At 43.4% G+C, this 23,507-nt stretch overlaps 1 protein-coding gene across 1 annotated transcript in view; it reads left to right on the plus strand.

Annotated features, from left to right (window-relative positions):
- The window catches only part of MEGF10 (multiple EGF like domains 10), a 293,827-nt gene that overhangs the window by 70,957 nt on the left and 199,363 nt on the right, over positions 1-23,507 (plus strand). The window contains exons 2-4 of the mRNA XM_078675602.1: positions 908-1,039; positions 2,271-2,372; positions 6,535-6,635. Coding sequence (XP_078531728.1) covers positions 924-1,039; positions 2,271-2,372; positions 6,535-6,635 — 319 coding nt within the window. The 5' untranslated portion in view covers positions 908-923. The remainder of the gene's footprint in view (positions 1-907; positions 1,040-2,270; positions 2,373-6,534; positions 6,636-23,507) is intronic.

Genomic DNA, 23,507 nt, shown 5'->3' on the forward strand with positions numbered 1-23,507 from the left:
ACCGGGCCGAAGAAGGCTGTGATGCCAGAAACCGGTCCCCGGGAGCTTGTTTCCTTCCCAGTATAAGAATTGGCTTGGTAGTTTGGTTTGCCCTGTTCCCATCATGCACTGGGACAGGAACAGACTAATTTGCATATAGCCAGGTTCTGAGCTGGGATGGTGCAGTGAGCTAAAAAACGGTGATGGATTAAAACCATGATCTCTTGACTTGGTAAGAGTATTCTGCATCATTCAGAAACTCTGTCCATCACCACCCCCTTTTTCAAAATCGGTTTTATCCACACTATGTGTGGGAGGGTATACTCAGACGTGAGTCCCTTGCTCATTGCACCATCAGGATTCAAGCAAACCGGGCCGAAGAAGGCTGTGATGCCAGAAACCGGTCCCCGGGAGCTTGTTTCCTTCCCAGTATAAGAATTGGCTTGGTAGTTTGGTTTGCCCTGTTCCCATCATGCACTGGGACAGGAACAGACTAATTTGCATATAGCCAGGTTCTGAGCTGGGATGGTGCAGTGAGCTAAAAAACGGTGATGGATTAAAACCATGATCTCTTGACTTGGTAAGAGTATTCTGCATCATTCAGAAACTCTGTCCATCACCACCCCCTTTTTCAAAATCGATTTCAGGGAAAATATGCCATGACAAGGAAATAAGATAACTGGTGATAAAGAAAAAAAAAACCTCATGCTAGATACTAAAATGTAATATGTGAAAACCAAACCAGTTCCCTGCTAGAATAGGCCCTCATGCACACAGATTATAAAATCACCTAAAGATCTGAAAGAAACCCTCGATGAAGACACACTAATCCATGTGTGTCCTTCAATCCTTTTAATTCAATCAGTTCTGTACAATGTGATGAGATGCTCTTGGCCTAATGTGCACATTTATTTTCCTTCTTTTATAGGTCCCTTGCCGAAAAGATGGTCTTTCCCGTAAACTGTTTTGGTTTCTTCGCATTCATACTTTGGTACCACTTGGTGGGGACGTCACATGCCCTAAATCTTGAGGATCCGAATGTGTGCAGCCACTGGGAGAGGTAAGAACTTTGTGCCTGGTTCAGGGAGCAGGCGCTGTCCCTCAATCGTTGTCTGTGTTTTGTGCGGGTTATCAGGTGGCCTCCGCCCCAGTCCTGTCGAGCTTTGCTAGGCAACGCTTCAAGCAGTGGATCACAGAGGACCTTCTAGTGCTCATGGACACATACTAAGAATCTTCAAAAGACAATGTACACGTCTTCTATTGATGCTTGGTCTTAACTGTTGTCATAAACATGACCTAATTGAAGCGGCCGGCTGTGGATTTGGGTGGTAACTCACCTGTTGTTTGGAAGTAGTACTTGGGGCCTGATTACGAGTTTGGCAGACATTGTTACTCCGTCCCAAGCGCAACGGATATCCCGTCCGCCGTATTACAATTCCATTATATCCTGTGGAACTTATAATTCGTCGATCTGTATATCCATCACGTTCGTTACGGAGTATCCCATACGCCAAACTCGTAATCAGGCCCTTTATCCTGAGGGAGATCCACCGGCTGAATTCCATCCACCATAAAGAGTAGCCGTGGTAATGCCACAAGTGGGTCCTCCACCCGGTTTTACTTTTCCTCCAGGAATCTGGGGGTTTTCTCTACCCGCCAACTTTAAAACAGGCCTTCAGTTTCTGAGGTTAACTCTCTCCATAATTACATTTATTAGGGAGGTAAAGTTACAATGTGCATAACCTGTGGTTGCCTTTGACCCTCACAATTAACGATTTTACACTATAAGCGTGCAAAGTCAGACTAGGAGCACATTTACCACATACATCAATCAGGTATCAAAGCGCTTGTCATGGCCAGCATTCAGCAATCATGGATTTACAAAAATGTCACTCACGAAAGGTGCCTCAGTAGTAACTTGTTTCAGCTGCAAAATGCAACAATAATCAGGGTTCAGTGGACCCCACAGGCTCCTTCGTTTCATTTCCACTTCACCTGCTGCACTAATGGACGCCACGCCACTGCTCACAGGAAGTGACTTCCTACAGGGGTCTTTGGTGTAAAACAGCAGCCAGGGAGTCCACTTTCTTCCTTGTACTAGAACCTAAGACAAAGTGACTGTGCCAGTGCTGCCTGTGCGAGCTTCCGGCTGCTACCCGTGAGTTTTCTGCTCTTTCCTCACGCCCACATCACAGCTTCTATCATCTTACATCTTCCAGATGACGCAGGTGAAAGTCCTTGGTGGTGTTTCAATGTATTGATTATCTCTTTTTCTTGTTGTTCCCTCTCAGCTATTTAGTCACAGTCCAGGAATCCTACGCACATCCGTATGACCAGATCTACTATACCAGCTGCACAGACATCCTGAACTGGTTCAAGTGCACACGGCACAGGTGAGGTAGACAAAGGCCATTCATGCTGGCAGCCATGGAACTGGGATACTCACAACTAGATTCTGCCTGTCCATTAATATCACTTTGCATCGCACTGTAATTTAAAGGAGCTCTAGAGTAATGTTGAGATGTTCTTGGGTGCTAACCTTGTGTTCACTAAAAAAGCTTCCTTTATATCCACATTGGCAATACCCATATCATAATATATGTCTCGGGTACCGCATGTTGCTGAACCAACCGGAATTTAGTTAAATCCCGCACATGGCCCGAAAAAAAACCCAAAGGTTAAAGTAACATTATGGTTAGGTGAATATGTCAGTGACAACATTAACGTTATGAACTAAAAAAAACATAAAAATTCACCAGTTATAGTTAGCAGAACTAACTATGACTTGCGCCAACACCATGCACTGCTTATGATCTCTCATATTACATCACTTGTGACATGTTCTATGACATCACTGATGACATCACAAATTACATCATTGATGACATTGTTGATGACATCACTGCTGACATCATCCAATGAGTATGTTAGCTTGTTTTATAGTTTACATAGTGGCAGGCAGCTACCATATTGCTTTTTTACCTCATTTTATTCAGCCTTTGTCCAGCTAATGGGTGTAATTGTTTACAAACACATGTGCTTCAAATGCATCGTAGGGGTGTAGAGGTACTGAACATGTTCTAAATCTTTGTATTGAAGAGTAACTCTGTGTGCAGATGACAGATGAAGATTTGTGTCCAGTATATTCAACGCAAGTTTTTTGGTTCTGCAGAAATATTCTCTGTCTGGGCAAAGAAAAACATCGTAGATACTTAGTATTGTAAGCAGCCTTGAGTTATTAGAGAGTATCGTCTCAGCATGACAATTTCTACATAACATAGAAGACTAGGTGCACCAGGTACTAACCTATGTACATGTGCTTGTTTTGCTTCAGAAGATGAGCTATCTGTAACGTATTCACCACAGTATGAAGACTGCAGATAGTATAATCTTTAGTACCTTCAGACTTTGGTTCTTTTAAGTGAACGGTGTCTTTTTTTGACAAGTGATGATAGCGTGTACCCTGATCTTAGTAGATACTTTTTTAATATTATGTGGTGTATTTCTCACGAGAGTTTCACTGTCTACACACAGTGTGGTATAGAGTAAACTTTTGCCACTAAGTAAATACTGTTTACAGTACCCATTTTTCCGCTCATATTAACTTTACTTCTCAATGTGGGTTCGATGACTGTGAGACGTTTGCATTATTAATTTTGGAAGAGATGTTGAGAATCTTGAGGTACTTGGCTTTCTCTGAACACGTGTATACAGATTGAACACCGGGTGCAACAAGGGTTTCCCATATACCTGTGGTTGTTTGTTAATGTGAACTAGGCTACCCTTGAAGTGCGTGGTATAGGGTTAATGTTGCACATAACCCATGCTTGCTACACCCAAGGGAGTTGTATCTGTGATGGCATTAATGATGCTTCATATTATTCTGAGATATTTTGTACTTGCTTTCAGGCCTGTAATGTTTTATTCGTTTATAGAGAATGTGTGCAAAAGAAGCTTGGATGATGTCATCAGTTGTGTCATCATTGATGTCATAAATGATGTCTAGAACTTGTCATGAGTGATGAAATATGTGAGGTAATAAGCATTGCATGGCGGGGGTGCAAGTTATAGTTAGCTCTGCTAACTATAACTGGTAAATTTCTGTGTTTTTTTTACTTTAAAAAGGTAATGTTGTCACATATTCAGCTAACTATAGCATTACTTTAACCTTTTTTTTTCATTGACTTTCTAAGGGTTTTTTTTTTAAACAAAAAGATCTTTTTCTCACACCTAACTATAACGTTAATTAACCTCTGTTTTTTCAGTGAATAAAGTGACATCATAGTTAGGTATGGTAATAATAACTAACTTTACATTAAGAAAACTCAGGAAAAACACTGAAACAAGGTGAAAGTTACGTTTTAGTTAGGCCTTGTAATAATAAGAAAAATATTGTTTTAAAACAAAAAAACACTGACATTTACCAGTTATAGTTTACTGATGTAACTATACCTTGTCCCTGCCATACACTGCTTATGACATCACTCATTGGCATCATTGATGATGTCATTGATGATATCTCAAATGACATTAGTGAGGACATTATACAATGATTGTGTTTTTTTGTAATTGAAATAATTCTACACACCGCATGCCGGTCCCTGTGGATGTTAAGCACCCTGCCTCACTTTTTAGGCTGCAGGCAAAAGCTGAAGTTCGGTTTCTTTGGCTCGGCAGTTGTTAAGACGTGCTCCAAGAGAACCTATAGAGGGGTGGGCTCTTTAGAAATGCCGTCAACCAATCTACCATGAGGTGTAAATACAGTTTCCAGCTTAGTAGGACACAATCTGTGATTTGTATAACATCATGAGTTTGCCGTTCTACTTTCAACAGTACGCAGTGCAAGAATCTACTACTAGGTGGCCCTGGCATAGTGATACAAAGTCATGTGAAAGAGCACTGAAAGAAATGGACCAAAAGAAAATGCTTCCACTCTTAATGAATAGGGCTGAAGGAATAATTTTTAATTATTTGAGAAATTACCTTGTGGTGCTTTCCCACATATAAATTCATTTTATGCCGGAACTAGGCAAGACATAGGTGACTTAAGAGAGGAAGCGCTGACTTTGACATCCAACTACTGGTGGGGCTAATTTTGACAAGGAATAAAGTGAAGCAAGTTTATCAGGAAGATTAGGAAGATATTTTGAGAGATCAGATTCTGAGGTCAGGCAGAACCCTGTAGGGCTGTTGGCTCTTAGAGATATTTTGTGATGAAGCAGACAACTTAGGGGCTGATTACGATGGCGGTGAACCCGCCACCGAGGTTCACCGCCATCGTGAGGCCGTTTTCTGCCCGCCATATTATTATGGTAGGCGGTACTGTGGTGGTCGGAAACTCCAACCGCCACGCATCCGACAAACTCCTTGAGCACGTCGGTGTGGCAGAGGGCCTCCCTATCCCTGTAATGGTGGTGGTGCCTATCAGGCACCGCTGTAGGGATTACGATGGTCCATCCCCACCAGCCTTTCCATAGCGGTTTACCGCCCATGGAAAAGCTGGTGGGGAGGAACTTTGGGGGCCCATAGCGGGACCCCATTTCCCCCAGGCACCGTGGTTTTGGGTGCTCCCCTACATTTCCCTACACCATGTGGCAGGCATCGTGTGGTGCCTGCCACGTAGTGCAGGGAAAAGCAAAACCTTCCTTTTATTCCATTGCTGTGGGTGCTGCACTAAGCAGCACCCGCCACAATGGAAAAAATGCCTTTTGCGGCCACCGTTGTGGCGGCCGCATTGTAATTTGATATTTGGGACCGCCACCTTAGAGGTCGGCGGTCCCCATCCCCGGGACGATGGCGTACGAACAAAAGTCCGTCCACCATCGTAATCAGGCCCTTAGACTTGAATTATGTAGGAATGTTCACCTTTGTGTGTAATATATATAAAACAGGTTTAGGAAGTAGATTTGCGGATAGCAAAAAAAAGTCTAATTAAAAAAAGATAGTTATTGAAAAAATGAAAAATTCTCAATTTTTTCTAAACTATGAAATGTGTACTGTATTATTTCTATTTATTTGTGAAATTATCTGGGGTCTGTGGTATATTCTCGTAATAGAAATTTGGACTAATAGGCTTGGATGATAATTGTGGAGCTCACATTCTAAACTAACGTTTGTCTAAATGCAAGCACTCGGTTTTTAATAACAGGAAATTAGCTTAAAGGACTAATCACGATTTGGAATTTGGGTCTCACTCACATTTTTTTTAATTAATGCATCACACCGTTTGGGCTAGCTTACCCGAATTTCTATCCATGGCTAACACTTCGAAATGTGCCAAATGCTTAAGGGAATATCACCGGACCAACAGGCTAAACGATACATCTTGAATTAGTAAATGAGACCAGCTGTGAAACTGGACGTGTTTAAGACGCACAAATGTTCACCTTCAGTTTCCACCATAACTATTACATGTGTACTCTGGAGAAAAGTTGCGATTCATTGCAACGTGTACATGACAGGCACTGTTGGGGATTAAAAATTAGAAAATTAATAGGTCTTTAGGCCTGCATTTACAAAGTTTTCAAAAGTGTTTTCATGTGTTTATGTTCCCAGAATAAGTTATCGTACAGCATACAGACGTGGAGAGAAAACAATGTATAGACGCAAATCTCAGTGCTGTGCTGGATTTTACGAAAGCCGGGAAATGTGTGTCCGTGAGTACCACCTTTATTTGCATTTTTTATTTAGAGATTTTATATACAGCGCACATTGAAACGAAACTCTCAATAGCCCCGTCATACCAACCTGGATAATCCCACCTACGAAAGGGTCATCAAATTAAAATACATTTCTGGTGTGCCCACAGAGCAAAGGGGCTTGAGTTTCAGAATATGACAACAGAAAATAAGAAGCCTGCCTTACTTAAACATAGATTTGGCCTGGAAATGTGATAGCTTTGTGTGCGGCTAAGTCTAGGTTGCTTGCGGTGATGTATTTTCGGTCCTTCTGTATCTGGATTGAAAAGGCTTGCTATAGAATTTAAAGGTTGTTTTGGGTGGACTCACCCAGAAATGTGTTGACTTCAAATCGTTTCTCTGGGAGGACTTGCCATAGGTGACTTAAGGCAGAGAGAAAGTGTTGGCTCTGAGATCCAGTTTACAATGGTGTTTATTCTGACTGCAAAACGTGAAGCAAGTTTATCACGAAGATCAAGAGGATAATTTGGGAGATCAGATTGAAGTGTCTCGGCTCTACCCTGTAAGGCTAATGGCTCGAAGAGATATTTTGTTGTGGAAGCAGTCAGCTTACACTTGAATGAGGTAAGAAAGTGTTCCATGGTGTGCAGTGTACATAGAGCAGGTGCAGAAGATAGAGTTCTGGACAGCAGAATGTAGTTCGGTGAGAAAATATAGTTATTGAAAAAATGCAGCTTTGTTTTTTAATTAACTAGGCAATGTGTACCGTATACAGTGCTTAATGCAGGCTTAAGATTGAAATATCAGCAAAGTATATGAAAATCATACATGTCAAAAGGTGCATTACATGCATATGTTCGACATATTTCTGAATACATAAAATAATTACAAAGTGTTACTGTGTATGGGCATGCATTGCGCCAGCTGAAGTTTATGCCTGTCTTTGTAAATCAACATGTTTGTGCTCACTCCTCTTTCAAACTTAATTTCTTTTAAGACAACACAAATGTGTTTTTCAGCTGCTGTTGTAATGACCGTTAGGCACAACATGTCTCTACAAATAGTCTCTTCACAGATTTAATACAGTCGTCATTTGTGCTCGTGAATGAGCCCTTTTTCCTGGTTAGCTGTCGGCAGCTGTGCTGCGGCATCTAGTATTGGACCGATCTGCTTGTGCACGGGTGGCAGGAATTATCAAGATGTAGCCTGACAAGCCACACATACTTATCACTGTATAATCACACTTCACTCTTGTTCAGTGTTCTAGAGATTAATATGAATTAAAGGATACCAAGGGTTTCTTAGCTGGAGCATAACGCGTTGCACGGTCAAGAACTGTACAGTAAGCAGATCTGTTGATTGACTGTTAAAAAAGGGGTTTCACCTCAGTCAGGCAGAACCCACCACTCTAGTCAGGGTAAGTCAGATACACACTCAGATAACCTGTGTTCATCCCCTGGTAGATTGGCGCAGAGCTGGCTGGCTTATCAAAAGAGGCAATGTGCAAACTATTTGTGCAACAACCACACAATAACACAATGAATGCACCACAAAAAGACTCCACACAGTATGTATAAAAAGACTTTGTATTATAAAACACATTAGCACCAAAACAACATGAGTATCATGTAAACTTTGTAATATATCACAGTTATTAGTAGTACTGGTCATGCTGATAAAAAGCAGGTGATACAATCAAGAGATATGCACTTTTACAGGTTCCTATCACAGTTATTAATGAAGAAACAGTGCTGCAAAAGCTGCGTGTGCTACCTTTAGAGGGGTTATGGTAATGCCTCCCTCAGGAGTACGAGCACTCAGATACTGCCCAATTCTGGCAATGCAGCACTTGCGAGTAACTGGCGACTCCATTCGGGGTCCTCAGGGCCAGGACGGCAAATGTAAAGAGAAAGGGGTAAGTTGATTGTGGCCCCTTTGAGCTGGGGAGGCAAATGGGGCATGTCACCCACCAGTTAGTCCCGAGCTGTGGTGCGGGTCTTGCCGGGAGAATATACACGTTGAGGTCGAGCAGCCTGCTCCCTCACTTATGTGTTCCTTCTCAGTGTCTGGCTAACCACCGAGCCTGTACACCACAGGCCACCCGAAAACGATAGCATAAGATGGGGGCCAAACACAAAGCAATATCTCCTTAAGGACACCACTCATGTTGTTCGGTGTTTCCTACTGCCCTGCCCACGGTTGATGTCAATGTTGCTAGGCGGCGCTGGGCTCAGAAGCTGGGATTTCCTTTAGTGCCAACCGAAGACTGGTGCACAGAAACACCCTCTGGTTTCCAATCAAAGTGAGAGCGCTTCAACAGGTGCTTATGGGCTGAATGCTGGGCAGCGCACTACACTCTTTGGGCTAATACAAGACGAGGTGCTCACCAGGCACTTGCCAGCTAGATCCGAGGCGATACACAGAGCGACCAGACACACTCCTTGCTGACTTGCACTACTGCCAGACTTACAAGAAGCAGAGTCCCTTGGCGGTGGTGCCAAATTGGAATCTTTGATAGCCCTGAGATTCCTAAACTGGGGCAAGCCAACAAACCCTTGGTGAACACATAGGGTCAGCACAGCAGAGTACCAGCAGGCAAAATGCCTGCACAGTAAGGCAGGTAGCAAAGTTGCAGCCTCTCTTGCAGCTTCAGCAAGCAGCAGGCCAACACAGGAGAGCAGTTAGCTCATTGGCAGATCCTCCTGGTAGGACAGCAGTTCATTTTGGCAATGTGCAGATGTAGAGCTAGCGATGTCTGGTTACAAGTCCAGAGCTCTAGTTAGAACAGATGCAGGGAACAGCAGGAAGCAGGGCAACACGCAGAAAAGCAGTCTAGTTGAGTCCTTTCAGCAGCCCAGCAGGCAGCAGTGCAACAATCAGAAAAGCAGTCCAGATGAGTCCTTTAAGCAGGACAACAGGCTTTCTGACAGAGATTCAGTGCCTGATTAGATGGGACCAGACCCACAGCACTTATACCATAAAATGCCCCTGAAGCAGAGGTGACTTCAAAGGAAAGACTTTGATGTGCACAGGTCCCCTTTCAGCCCAGTCCTGTGTGCCAGGCTAACCCTGGGGGTTAGTCAGTGCTTTGAGTGAGGGCAGAACACTCCCTATTGAAGTGAGCATGTCAGCTCTTCCCCTTCTATCTTGCTCAGAAAGACCCATCAGAATGCAGATGTATGCAGATACAGCTGAGTGCCCTGTGTTTGTGGCTGTCTATAGGGAATGCAGAAAGTGTAACTGTCACCCAAACTCAGATGTGTATTGGAGACAAGCTGTGAGGCACATAAAGTAATAAGCACAGAGAAATGTCTACTTTCTATAATGGTAATGTTAAATCCAGTGTTACCAGTAAAGATGATTTACCATTGCCATTCCAAACATATGAAACATAATTCAGCTACTCCTCTCTGATCAGGAATTACATCTTTAAAGTATTTTAAGGAATCCCCAATGCTAACCTATGAGAGTAACAGGCCTCACCACAGTGAAAAACGAATTTGGGTGTTTTTCACTACCAGGACATATAAAACATATGGGTATATGTCCTACATTTTACTTACATAGCACCCTGCCCTTTGAGCTTACATTAGTGGTGAGTTATATGTAGTAAAAGGGGAGTTTAGGATTTGGCAAGTAATCTTAATACCAAGTTGAGGCCTGAGATAGGTTTGACAGGCTACTCCTGTGGGTGGTGCAATCAGCGCTGCAGACCCACGAGTAGCATTTGAAGTACCATGTCCTGGGTATATGGGATACCACTTTACAAGAGACTTACTAATTAATCAAATATGCCAATCGGGTATACACCAATCATAAACACGTTTAGGGAGAGAGCACGTGTACTTTAGCAATGATCAGCAGTAGTAAAGTGCCCAGAGTCCTAACACCAACTAAACTGAAGTCAGAAAAAGAGGAGGGAAAAGGCAAAAAGTTTGGGTTAAAAGGGCCATTTCCAACAGTGACTTTTTGTTTTCTTGAGGAAAGGGTGACTCTTCCCAGTAGACGCGGAACCACTCAGCACTGAACATTACATGTGAAAGGTACTAAATGCCTCCTTAACAGGTTCCCAGATGGGGGGAAACAAAAAGAGTAAAAATCCTCCTTGGCAATCTTGTAGCTCCTGGGTAGAGATGAAGTTTAATACTGAAGTTGTTAGCAAGGCACCTGAAATATTCAAAGAGGATGGATCCTAGCAAAAATGTCCAGTTGTATCTAATAGAAGTTCCACTTTGTCTTAGGGACAAAGATAGCAGCAAAGGGGTGCGGAACTCAATGGAAAATATGTGAATTAATGTGTTTCAATGCATTCATCACTTGCAAACACCTCTATAAATATGATTCAAACAGAAACTGACATCACAGGAAAGACTCTACTTCATCTTGTATTGAGAAACTGATACCATTATATCTAAAAGACTGCTGTCTTGGAAAGGGCAGATTATAAGGATTTTTTGCAGCCCTTTACTGAAACTCATGATATCTATTTTGCACATGAACAAGACGCCAATATTGATATCTATCCCCAGCTTTCCCTCAGTATACCACCAAACTTCATGCCTGGTATTCCATGTAGCTCCTCAGGGTGACATTATACACGGAAACATCTGTGTGGTCTAGGTGGCTTGGACTTGTAATCATGTGTGGAGCATGATGTCACACAACATGCTGACTTAGATTTCCTGTTCCTGGATACATGTAAACGCATGTACACGTTTGGAGCAGGCTCAGTTGTTCATACGGATGTTACAGGCATTCAGAGCACAATCCGACAGCCGAGAACATCAGCTCATCACAGTATCTTGTATGCAGTGATATTTGCACTGTAATGAATCCCTGGGAAGTTAAAGTGTGAAAGTGACTGGGGATGTATATGTATGTGTTAGCTCAGTTCCCATAAACCCTTTGCTGGGAACTACCACAGAGGCGGACCAAAGTCTCCTTAAAGTAGCCCCGCCTCACCCTTTAGTAACATGGGTCAAGAAATGGGTATTCTCTTGGGGAGTTGGTGTGCAAGGATAAACAATTCAGAATGCTCTACAGTTAAACTAATTGAGAATGCAATGTCATACAAACTTTACAAAAATAGTTAAACTAAACGAACTAGTAAATGTTGCACCCTTGTAAACTAGAATGGAAAAATCACAAAATGTTTTTAAACTTTGTAAAATTAATTTGGTAAGCATTGCCATTATAGAAGTCCATGAGGATACATATATGTCTCAGGAAATAAAAGACATTTCAGAAAATAATTAATTTGCTGTTTCAAGTTGGTCCAGGTTAAAAAAGTACCTTTCACCCTAGATGTTTTGGGAGGTTAGCTGTCTATAGTGATGTTAGTCCTCGGTCTGTACCTGGAAACGTGTTCGAAGTTTGTGGTGAAGAGTCTTGGCCAAGATGGATCACTGCAGTGGAACTGGAATCTCACACGTAAGCTTCAGTGGGTTCCAGATCAGGCAAACGAGATTCAGCTTGGATAGTGGTTCCCACAAAGAGGACAATTCTGGCTGCTTACCTCATGGCTTGTATGGGATTTGAGCAGTGTGGCTCTTAACTAGTCCTACTTCTGTGTCCATTCTCACTCCCACACTTCTACTGGGACTCCAGATTTCCAGAACTTCAGACTCCAGCAGGAGTCGGGAAAGCACCAAAAACAGACTGCGTACCCCACTAGGCCTGGGGATAACTCAGGAAGCTAACATCCCCAGCTTTGGTAGCCACGTTCAGTCCTGGAATTGGGGTGCAAATGAGTATAACTCTTCTGCTTTTTGTCCAGGGGGTCACAAGGCATTCTCTCATTTACACTATGGGGGGAGTAGCGGGGAGGGTCGGGGCTTCACTTCCTTTTGAAAAAGTATTTTCCATGCCCTGGTGCATCAAAAACAAAGTGAGCTTCTACTGGACGTAGAGACAATGGCATTGGGTGGATTCTCATAAAACAATGTGTTTCAGCCACGCGGGCAGATAACCCCTTGACGGGCCATTGGGAGTCGTTCCCTCTCTGAGACACCTCCCTGGAAACCCGTCCAGGTACACAGAAAGATGAATTATCAAATAAATAGGCACCATCAAGGAATATCCCGCTAGAGGAATAAGTGACATGCATTGAGCGAAAATTCGAACCTCATCATAAAATGTACTTTTAAATCAGATCTCACAGTATGATTTTAGGTTAGTTTTGCATTGCTAAAGTATTGTCATGTGTGTCTTTCACAGAATGAATTATTGTACATCATTCAGACTTGGAGTAAAATAATATACAGACACAAATCTTAACGCTGTACCTTCAAAAATGAAGATACTAGGGACTGCCACCAGTGGATCTGAAAATGTGCTTTATTTCTTTTTTTATTCTGAAGACACACAATCTGTTTTTAGGCGCACTATGCAAATTGTGTAACCTGTGGGCTTGGAAAACAGGAAGAACCTATTTTTTTCCCTCTAAAGCTTCTGTTCACAAGCACAGGGCACGCTTTCTGATGATTACTTCACATAAAATCTAAAGTGCCAGGTACATACGAAAAGACCTCTGATCTAGACCCAGACAGCACTACACAGCCATCCCATTATATGAAAAGACAGACAAGACTGGCATGTACATTTGTAATGAAGCTGAAAAAAATGACTCATTTTTCAAGGGCTCCTTGTATCTGACTGTAGAGGCAAGTGTCACTGTATCAGTCACTGTAAAAAAAAACAGTTCTATTCATGTTAAACTTGAATGTACCTCTTCATAAAACATCATTGTGTACAACCCTTACTCCGAGCACTATGAGTTGCAGTTCAGTAGCCCATAAAAACGAGAGTGATTGGCAGGGTCAGATGTGGCTGGTGTTGAATGCCTCAGTCTGGGAATCTGACCACCAGAAATCCAGACACTGCCTGCCGAGCAAATGTCTGCTCTGCGCCCCTTTGTGAATGGGCCATGGAGCTAGAAAGCTAACCGCACTGGCCAGGAGTGGAGCCCAGCCAACACCACTCCTGACGCCCCGGGGGAACTCGATCAAGTGTTAATTACATTTGGAATGAAGGAGTAGATGTTGAATAAATGTTGCACTCCCTCTTGGAGACTTAAAGAGAATAAGCCACCGCATTCTTTGCTAGGCATGATAATCAAGCGCCACAGAAGATGAAACATGGTCGTGGGCGCAAAGCGGATATAATCTGCCCCTGACATGCAGCCCCCGCATCCCAGCTTGGGTTTTAGGTCTAATCCACTCCATGAAGGAGGAATGTGTCAAGTGTTGAGTTCACACTCTGCCACACTGGTCCGGGCAGTCCTCTGATATCCGGTTCTGCTCATAGACGTGGCTGCAGTACACTGGTGGCACTTCGTGGTGTTTTCCACATTGTCCGATCACAGGGGGCCAGGTGAACGACCATTCCATTTTGCGAGTCGCAAATTGTGATTTTTTTGCGACTCACAATTTGCGACTAGCAAAACGGAATGTACTAATATGTCTCAGACACATTTAGCGATTCCCAATGGGGTTGCAAATGACCTGCCTCATCAATATCCATGAGGCAGGCCGTAATTTGCGACCCGTTGGGAATGGGCTACAATCACAGGCAAGGTGGCCTGCTGGGGACAGTAGACCACCATGTTTGTGTTTGCTTTTTAAATAATGCAACTTTTTTTTTCTAAATGCAGCCGGTTTTCCTGAAATGAAAACGTGATGCTGTATAAGAAAAAAATGAAAAGTTTTCTTTTCATTTTTTAAGGGCAGGAAATGCTCTGTGGAACCCACTGCCTGCTCTTAAAAAATATTTTCGCTGCCAAACACATTGGGGAGGGACCCCTTCCCATTTGCAACTGGCTTACCACCAATTTGAAATTGGTTGTAACTGCAGTCGCCAAACATTTGTACATCCCCCTGCGACTCGCTATATGGAAGAGACACCCTTGGCACGCCCCTTCCTAATCGCAAACCCTGTTTTACGAGTCAGTAATAGGCTGCTGACTCATAAAATAGGGTTTGTACAGGCTACTACCTTTTTTAGCAGTCTCAAACGGCCCGATTTTCAATTTGCGACTGCTAAAACCAGTCGTACATCTGGCCCTCAGTAAGGTGAGATGTACCGTTAAGAATCATGTAAATATAGGCCTAAGTAACCTCAGCCTCCTCTTAATTCCTGGATGTGTCTGTGACAAAGCTGTAACCTGCCACACTTAAGGTGTCTGCTCTGCAAGAGTTCTTGCCCTCTCCCTCAGTGGTGGCCAGTGCTTAGTTTGTCAAACACCAAAACATAAGTCCAGGGGCCCAAAGTTTCTGGTAGGAGCCCGCTGCTTGTGCTGCCTGATGTTGTGGTGCCGAAAACCAAGGCTGCGCAGTTGTTAAGCCTACCTCACGCCCCTTTCTTCCATCATCCTACACTTCCTGTCTCTTCATTTCACTTTTGCAGGTTGCCTTTATCCTTTTTGTCTCTCTTTGTCTATCTTTCCCTTAATTTTTTCTCCCTTTTCTGTCTTTCTCTCTCTTGCTCTGGATCAAAGCCTGAAGCAGAAATAGTAGTGTCAGTGCCCACCGCCAGTCACTACCGGCACAAATCAAGCACCCCGCTACGGCACTTGCTGGTAGTGTTGAAGGGTGAAGGCTAGTAACACTGACTTCCTTCTAATTGCAATTAACTAAATTTGAATCTAATGTGAACTGTATATAATCCTGGCCTTAATACTTAGTGTAACAAGAACTGAGTTGGATGGGGTGTCTAAAGAATTCTTACCTATCAGCAACATGGGATGCTTAAAACACTTTTAAAAATAATTTCTAACCCACGCAAGATGACAGTTGTGTCTTTTTGAAGTTCTGACTCGCTTGATTTCCAGAGAAAAGGTTGAAATGCAGGTCGAAGCACATTGAAGCATTTGGTTTCTATGAGCAGCGGCACTAGTGCTCAAGTGTCTCAGGATTCTGTATCCAAGGTTGCCCTTAAACAAGGGTACTCTGCTGTTAATGATGAGTAAATCTTAATAGGCTTTGGAAAGAATGGTAGAATAGATGACCCCTTCTCTCAGTGGATCTTGGAGAGGGGCCATGTTTTTTTTGGCTCTAACAGTTTGTTCTAGTGCATGTCCTGGCATTGGGAGTTAGCTCCTGTCAGGAAGTGCTCTGCCACGTGTTGTGCACTACCATTTAGAGCACAACATACTACACAACAGCATAACTTTTGCACCTAGCATCAGACTGCACTCTGAGCTTCTTAAATAAGTGTACCCAAGCATACACCAGTTTCCCCAAGATTCGTTCCAGACTGTGCCTACTGACATGGTGTTAGTTAGCATTTACAAATGGACGGAGAATCCATCTTAGTTCTTTATTTATTTATTTGCTTGACTTGTAACAGTGGTACCACAAACCAATTTTCTCTAGACCCTTGACCAAAATGGGGGGTATATGTAGTGGGAGCTGATTCCACAGTTGTAGGGCCATCACTTAAAAGCACTGGTCCCATCTCCTCAAAAGTCCAGAGTGGTAAACGATAGGAGGAGGTGATGAGTGGACAAAGGCTTTCTTTGGGATGAATTAGGGAGAATCTTATTGCAGAGGTCAAAGGAGCAACGCCAGCTGAGCATTTATATGCACCAATATTCGCCACAAACGATTTTAAATTTGATCAAAGCAAGGACTGGCAGCCATGCAGTTTTCTAGGGCAGGCACAATAGGAAACCATTTCTAAAGATTAGGGCTGGGCCAAGCATTTCTGACGCAATAGAAAAAGGTGCAAATTTTACAATGTTTGATGCTCCATGGGGCAAGCTTGTTCCCCCTTTCTTTTCTTTGCCTTGCTGTAGAACTAGATCTGCATAAAACTGGCAAGACCTCCGTGCGCGTTCTGGATCCTATGGATGCCGTTCAGTTGGTGTCCAGGCCAAGGTAGAGTGCGTTGGTGTAGTGAAGGTTGTGGTGCATATTTTCTAGAGATGGAAGTGTGCTCTTGAGCTGGTGGTCCCGGATGAATCATGTAGTGATGATTGAGCTCATCCGGGTGTTCATCCTTTAGTCAATATTAACCTAGATTCTTTACAGAGTCAGGAGGCCTTTATTTCGAGTAGTCAGGTGCGTGGATCAAAATGTAAAGGATCTAATAAAATCCATCTCCGCTCGGTCGAAATTTGTCGAGTCTGATAAATATCTCCCTATTACGAGCTTATCCTAATAATGAGGACTAACAAGTCTAATTTGGTATGAAGTGCACCAAACTCCAGATGTCCAGGTAATTATGAGGCATTTTTCCCCCAATAAATTTCAGCATGATCACCCTGCCGAAAATATTGGGGAAAGCTGTAGGTGTGCAGTGTTAGCTGGCAAACTGCTAACTGCAATATGTGTGGTATCGCAGTTAACTAGGCCACTTGTAATGAGGGCCTTAGTGTGTCTGCTGCCATGTCCAACTAGTGCAGCAGGTACAACGAGTTTTGAGAGTACAGCAGGTGGTTTGGGCCTAGAAGCATGTTTGTGACCTCCTAGAATTAAACCTGGTCATATCCACCCATCCTTTTAGTTGCTGCAAATAACTGCAGAGAAGGGATCTCCTTGTGTGGTTTAATCATCAGCTGTGCTTGAATAGAAGGATGGTCCTTCCATCCTGAGAAGCTGTAAGAGGACTATCCTGAAAACGGTGCCCATGAGCAAAAAAGGGATGAGCATTGTGAGATGGCTCAAGATACTGGCAGAACCAGAAAATTATCCTTTTTTCACGCTGTTCTCTGTTGCAGAGGAAGAGTTTCATTACTTATTGCACTTGCAGTGGTGTCTGTAGCCTCCAACATAAAATTGTCCTCAGCAGCAATAGAGAGCGAGGAGTAATCAGTCCGATAGAAAAGCCTTGTGCCATGCAGGGACATCGTAAGGATTTTGGTGTCCCTAGGCCAAACATATATAGGGGGCCCCTCTTCAGACCAGCTTCAAATTTATGATCCAGTTTCAACTCTTGCATAACATCTTTGGCCAAGTCACTGACCGTGCACCGGCACGCTTATCCAAATCATAAATTTGTTTGCATCTAATATTCAGGGATAGTGACTTGTGTTTTCAATATTGTAAAACAGCAGAAGCTCACCAACAAAACTAAAAATGATCTCTGTGGCACCCCCTCATTTCTAATATGTGAGGTCCTGTTTTGACCATAAAGGAACTTATTTTATGGAAGTTGCTAGAAAGATTAACACACCATTTTCTCTGCAAAATGTCTGTAAAAGATTCACACATCACCCACATTAAAAATAAATTAAAGGAAAACGGTATTTTAAACAATCTATTTAAAAAATATTAAAGGTCATCCAGCCAAGACTATCTGTAGAACAGAGCTGGCTCTATCAGGGGACCCCATGAAATGATGGGGCCCTGGGCCAGATCCCACTTTGTCCTTGTCTCAAAAGGTCTCTGGTGCCATCTGTCATTGTTTCCTGTTAACAAGAAGGTGGAACACTGGCTGTGCAAGTCACCACACTGCATGAAACCCCTCGCTGTATAGTTCATTCACTGCATGGTTCCTGCGCAACGAGGTGACCTCGAGAAATCCCCATAACAGGCTATGCATAGCTGTTCAGTTTCCTAACATTATCTTGATTTTAAGTAAATCCGAAAGACAACTGTTCAAGCACAAACCTCCAGCATTTTATTAAAAGAACGATAAGTTATAATTTGATTACATGGTCCTAGCTCAAATTCTGACACTTACTTTTTTATTCTCTCTATTGAATTTCTCCGACTGATGCACCGTTACACATTTTTGATCTGCAGTAGACTCAAAGGAGGTGCTTGCTGTTCTGAGAGAGCTCACACTGTCTTCTGGCGCCTACAAATGTCTCGTCCCTGGGTATACTCATTGTCTAAAAGCTTGGGTGTATCTTAGTGTCAATGTGGTTGTGGATACACAGGTAACACAATCCTCCATAGAAAGAGAAATAGGATCTGTCCCAAAGGCACAGCTTAATGCTAGGGGAAAAGCATGAAGAAGCATTCTTAGGGCATCTTTCGGAAGCACAACCGTAATAGGTGTCCCATAATGATGTATGTGAATTAATGGAAAAATGAAAGCTGAGAAACCTCGGTGGGGGAAACCAAATTATGGAAAACCTATTTTAAGGAAAAACTATTGTAAGGAAATACAAATAAAAAATGAAAAGGAAGCATCTTAAAGGAAAGGTCATTTTAATGCAAAGTCCAAAATGACATTAAGGGGCCGATTACGATGTCGGTCGGTAAGCCTCCGACTGCTCTTCAGAGGCTTACCGATCAACATGGTAGGGCTACTGTCTGACCACCCAATTATAATGTAAGCGGTCAGTGTGTAGACCTGCCGGTCTTTCAGACTGGCTTAAGGAGCTAGTCGGCCAATCCAAAACCTTTCATAATCTCCTATGGGCGGCGTTACTGCTGTCGGGATTATGGTGTCGGTTTCCAACTGGCTTTTCATGTCGGGCTTCCCGATGTGAAAAGCCTGCCGGAAAGCGACTTTGGGGCCCCCTAGTAGGGCACCCATCACTCAGTGCCCTCAGGTTGGGTGCCGGGGGGGCACCTATGGTGCCCCCCTTTTAATCCCTGCAACATACGGCAAGCACTGTGAGGTGCCTGCCACTCGGTGCAGGGATTAACAAGAGCTCTCATTTTTCCATGGGAGCCTGTGCTGCGGCTGGTTTCCGACCGTAGCACAAGCTCCCATAGAGAAATGGGAGCTTGCGACCACACCATGTGCGGTCACCGGAGGTCGGTCGGTCAGTCCGGAGACCCCAACAGTGTCAGACGAACGTGAGTCCACCCGACATCGTAATGATGCCCTAAATGTGGGATAGTGAAGGGTTTTTGGGTTCAAGGATGGATGATGTTTAGAGGTGATGAGGGGGCTTTTAGAAGTCAAGGATGAGTGGCGTTCAAAGGGGTTTTCAGGATTCTGGGATGGGTGGAGTTTATGGACGATGAGGGTTTGTAGGGACCAGGAATGGGTGAAGAGTAGGAGTGATGAGGGCTTTTTAGGGGTCAGGGGTGGCTAGAGTTTAGGGGAGGGAAAATATTTTTAGGTTTCAGGGATGGATTGAGTTTAGGGGTGGTGAGGGTTGTAGGGTCAAGGATGATTGGAGTTTAGTTGTGGTGAGAGGTTTTTAGGCTTCAGGGTGGGTGGAGTTTAGAGATAGAAGGTGCATTTAGGGTTCAGGGGTGAGTGATTTTCAGGGGTCGGGTATGGACAGTGGTGTTTAGGGGTGGAGATTAAAAACATCCAAAGTAATTGTTGGACAATGCAAAATATATAAATCCGAAATAATGTCTCTTCAAGTAAAGCTATGAAATAAATACCTCTGAAAAAAAGTGTATCTGAAAATAAGACTTAGAGCCTTTGCATTTACACCTTAAAATTTAAACATGCAAAAGCCAATATTGAAAAAGAAAGACATTTTATGAGTTGGCTTCTATGAAATGGTAAATGCCATTCATTGTGCAAATGTCCATTAAACAGTTCAAGTGAAATGGTTTCTCAGTAATGATATCCATGAAATCGTTCTTCTAATAAATCATACACACCCGTCCCATACACATGTTCAATTTCTAAAATATATCTTTCAACTTCTTTCATATTGCTTTGTGGAAACATGAAAACACAAGTAAAATTAAGTTCCCAATAACTCACATGCAAGACAGAAATTCCTTAAAAACGTCCAGCTTCCTTAGAGCCAATTGGTGGCAAGTTTTTAAAAAAATTATGCTGTGAGAGCTCAGTATAGAGCCATCTGACACGAGGTCCTCTTTTAGGTTAATGTAGCTTTTATACCTCCTGTCCTATAGGCTAAAGTTATCCCAGATATGGCATTGCCTCCCTCCTATTGAATTTTGGACCTATGTGGCTGCCACTGCCATTGTTAAGGGATGGGACCCCTAAACCACTAGTCACTGCCCTCCCTGCTGGAGCCTGTATTGTATGAAGTGTTTTCAGTGTGGCGTGCTGAACTTATATATAATCTGTATACAAGGAGGAGTATGGCCCGAAGGGACGAGAAACAGGCAGGGCCCTATTATTTATTTTATTTTTATTTTGAAAGTTTTATATAGCGCGAACAAGATCTTCGCAGATATCAGAGCGCTTTACAGAGGCGGGGAGCATGTATACGCAGATACATCAATCATGTTAACAGTACATTGAAGTGATATCATGAAACAATCAAGTAAGTCAATTTCAAAGTCAAAAATAAAAATACAAGGGTTCGAACAAGTAGTACAGATGAGTATCGAGTCTTTGTAGTTTTTCCTCAGTAGTCGTTCAAGTGTATTTAGCCATGAGGATCGCTTTTACTTCTCTCTTGAAAAGTATGGTAGAGGTGATAAGCCTTGTTTCAGGGGGGAGCGAGTTCCAAATCCTGGGAGCCATTCCTGAGAAAGAGCGTTTAAAGGTTTTTTCCTTGCGGAATCTTTTAGGCTTTAGCAAAAGGTTGTTTGTGCCTCTAGTGTTTCTGGAGCCTCCAGAAATCGTCAGCTTCTGAGCGAGGTATCTAGGTGAGCTCAGGTGGACAGCCTTGTGGGTCAAACAAACTATTTTCAGGTGTATTCTGGCTTCAAACGGCAGCCAGTTCAATGATTTGAAGTCAGGGGAAATGTGTGAGTGTTTTTTTGATCCAGTGATAAGTCTCGCTGCGGCGTTTAGAGAGGCTCTTATGGGTGCCGTAGTAGCTAGGGGGAGACCGCAGAGGGCGGTGCTGCCGTATTCTATTCGAGGTATGACTAGTGATTGTACCGCAGTCTGGAAGTCTTTGGCTGGAAGGAAAGGTTTAAGTTTCCTAAGGGTGTTGATTTGGTAGTTTGCTCCCTTAGTTGCTTTGTTGATGTGTTCCTGCATGCTGAGATTGGTGTCAAGTGTTATGCCCAAAGATTTCGCTGAGTCCACGATGGTGGGTTGGACATTGAGCGCCGTTAGGTCTTTAAGCCACATTTGTGCGGTAGTGATCTTCGCTGGAGGTGAGATCAGAAGGAACTCTGTTTTTAGGGCATTGAGTTTGAGATGATTAGCGGCCAACCAAGATTGGGTGCTTCTGATCGTTGAGTTCAAGAGCGTGATGTCTTTGGGTGATTGTAGTTTGAGATAAAGTTGGGTGTCATCAGCATACATGTGGAAGTGTACATTGGATTCTTGCAGCAAGGTGGTGAGAGGTTCCATAACTAGGTTGAACAAAGTTGGGGATAGGGAGGATCCTTGTGGTACGCCTAGCGATACGGGTCTTGGTGCGGACAGCAAGTTGTTGCTCTTGAATTTCTGCGACCTGTTTTGCAAAAAGGAAGTGAACCATTTGAGCACAGTTCCAGATAGGCCCATTCTTGTGTTTAATAGTTCGAGTAAGCTCTCATGTTTGACGGTGTCAAATGCGGAGGAGAGATCAAGGAGGATGAGGAGGCAGGTATCGTTATGATCTAGGATTTGGAGGGCGTCGTCGATTATGTGAATCATGGCAGTTTCCGTACTGTGATTAGCTCGGAAGCCTGATTGATGAGAGTTGAGGAGATCAAATTGAGTAATGTGTTTAGCCAATTGTATTTGTGCGCATTTTTCCAGCAGTTTGGCCAGAGTCGGAATGTTGGTAATGGGACGGTAGTTGTTTAGGTCAGAGGGGTCGGCTGTAGGTTTCTTTAGCAAAGGTGTTACTTGTCCAACTTTGAGGGAGTCGGGAATGATCCCTTGTTGAAGTGAGCTGTTGATAATTTTGGTCCAGAGTGGAAGGAGCGACGGGGTAAGGACTTTGACAGCGTTAGCAGGAAGGGGGTCCGTGAGGTGATTGGATGGTTTCAGAGTGCTGAGCAGTTTGCCAATTTCTTCTTCCGTGTAGGTGACAAAGGTTGACCAGGTTGCATTGTTTTTTGGTTTAGTGGGTGTTATGCGGTGGGGTTTGGGATAGAGGCTTGCGTCCATGAGGAGATCATTCTTTATGTTGTCAGTTTTTTGGTTAAAGAAAGAGGCGAAGTCTTCGCAGGAGGGAGCTTCGCATATAGTGTTGAGAGGTTGGGGTTGTTCTTTGGTTTGTGTTCGGATAAGCTCAAACAGCTTTCTCGGACGATTTTTGGCTTGGTCGAGCTGACGGCTGAAGAAGTCTGATTTTGATCGTTTTATTTTCCTGAAGTAGGCATTTCTCTTTTTCTTCAAGTTTTTTAAGTTCAGTGCAGAGGGAGCTGATCTCCAGGAACGCTCTGCCATTCGCATGGCGCGTCTATCGTCATTGAGACTCCCGTCGTACCAGGGATTGGAGATTTTTGTGGTGGCTTTTTTTAGCTGCAAGGGTGCGACTTCATTAATTATTGCGGTCATATTGTTAAGATAGTGATCAGTCAAGGATTGGACGTCCTTAACGCCAGCCGGAGGAAGTAGTAAGTTGCAGCTGTTGGGGGGCAGAGAGTTTGAGTTTAGTTTTTTCATGTCTCTTTTCCAGACTTTGGGCCTGGCGGATTGAATAGGGTTAAATTTAACTTTTTCATTGATGAAGAACGTGATAATATGATGGTCCGACCAGTCACAGGGTTGGATAGATTCGAGTTGGATAGAGTCCTCTTTGGAGATGATAAGGTCGAGGGTAGAGCCTTTCTTGTGTGTTGGACTGTTGCAAATTTGTGTAAGGTCAAGGGCGTTAAGGAAATTCTTCAGACCTTTTACCACCGCATCATTATGATCGTTCCAGTGGAGGTTGAAGTCCCCAAGGTAAATTTGTGTGAGTTGCCGCCCTGAGTTGGTTGAGATCATGTCCATGATTTGTTGGGAGAAGGTGAGGTTGTCACCGGGTGGGTGGTAAACGCCGTGAAGAGTGCAGATCGGTTTGCCCTCACTGATAATATCTAGGCTGATGTATTCACAGGACGTTGGGGAGGGTAGGGGAGGGGAAGGTACTTTCAGGACAGAGAGGTTGCTCCTGTATATACA

The sequence above is a fragment of the Lissotriton helveticus genome, chromosome 2_1, assembly GCF_964261635.1.
Source record: "Lissotriton helveticus chromosome 2_1, aLisHel1.1, whole genome shotgun sequence".
Classification (NCBI taxonomy): Eukaryota; Metazoa; Chordata; class Amphibia; order Caudata; family Salamandridae; genus Lissotriton; species Lissotriton helveticus.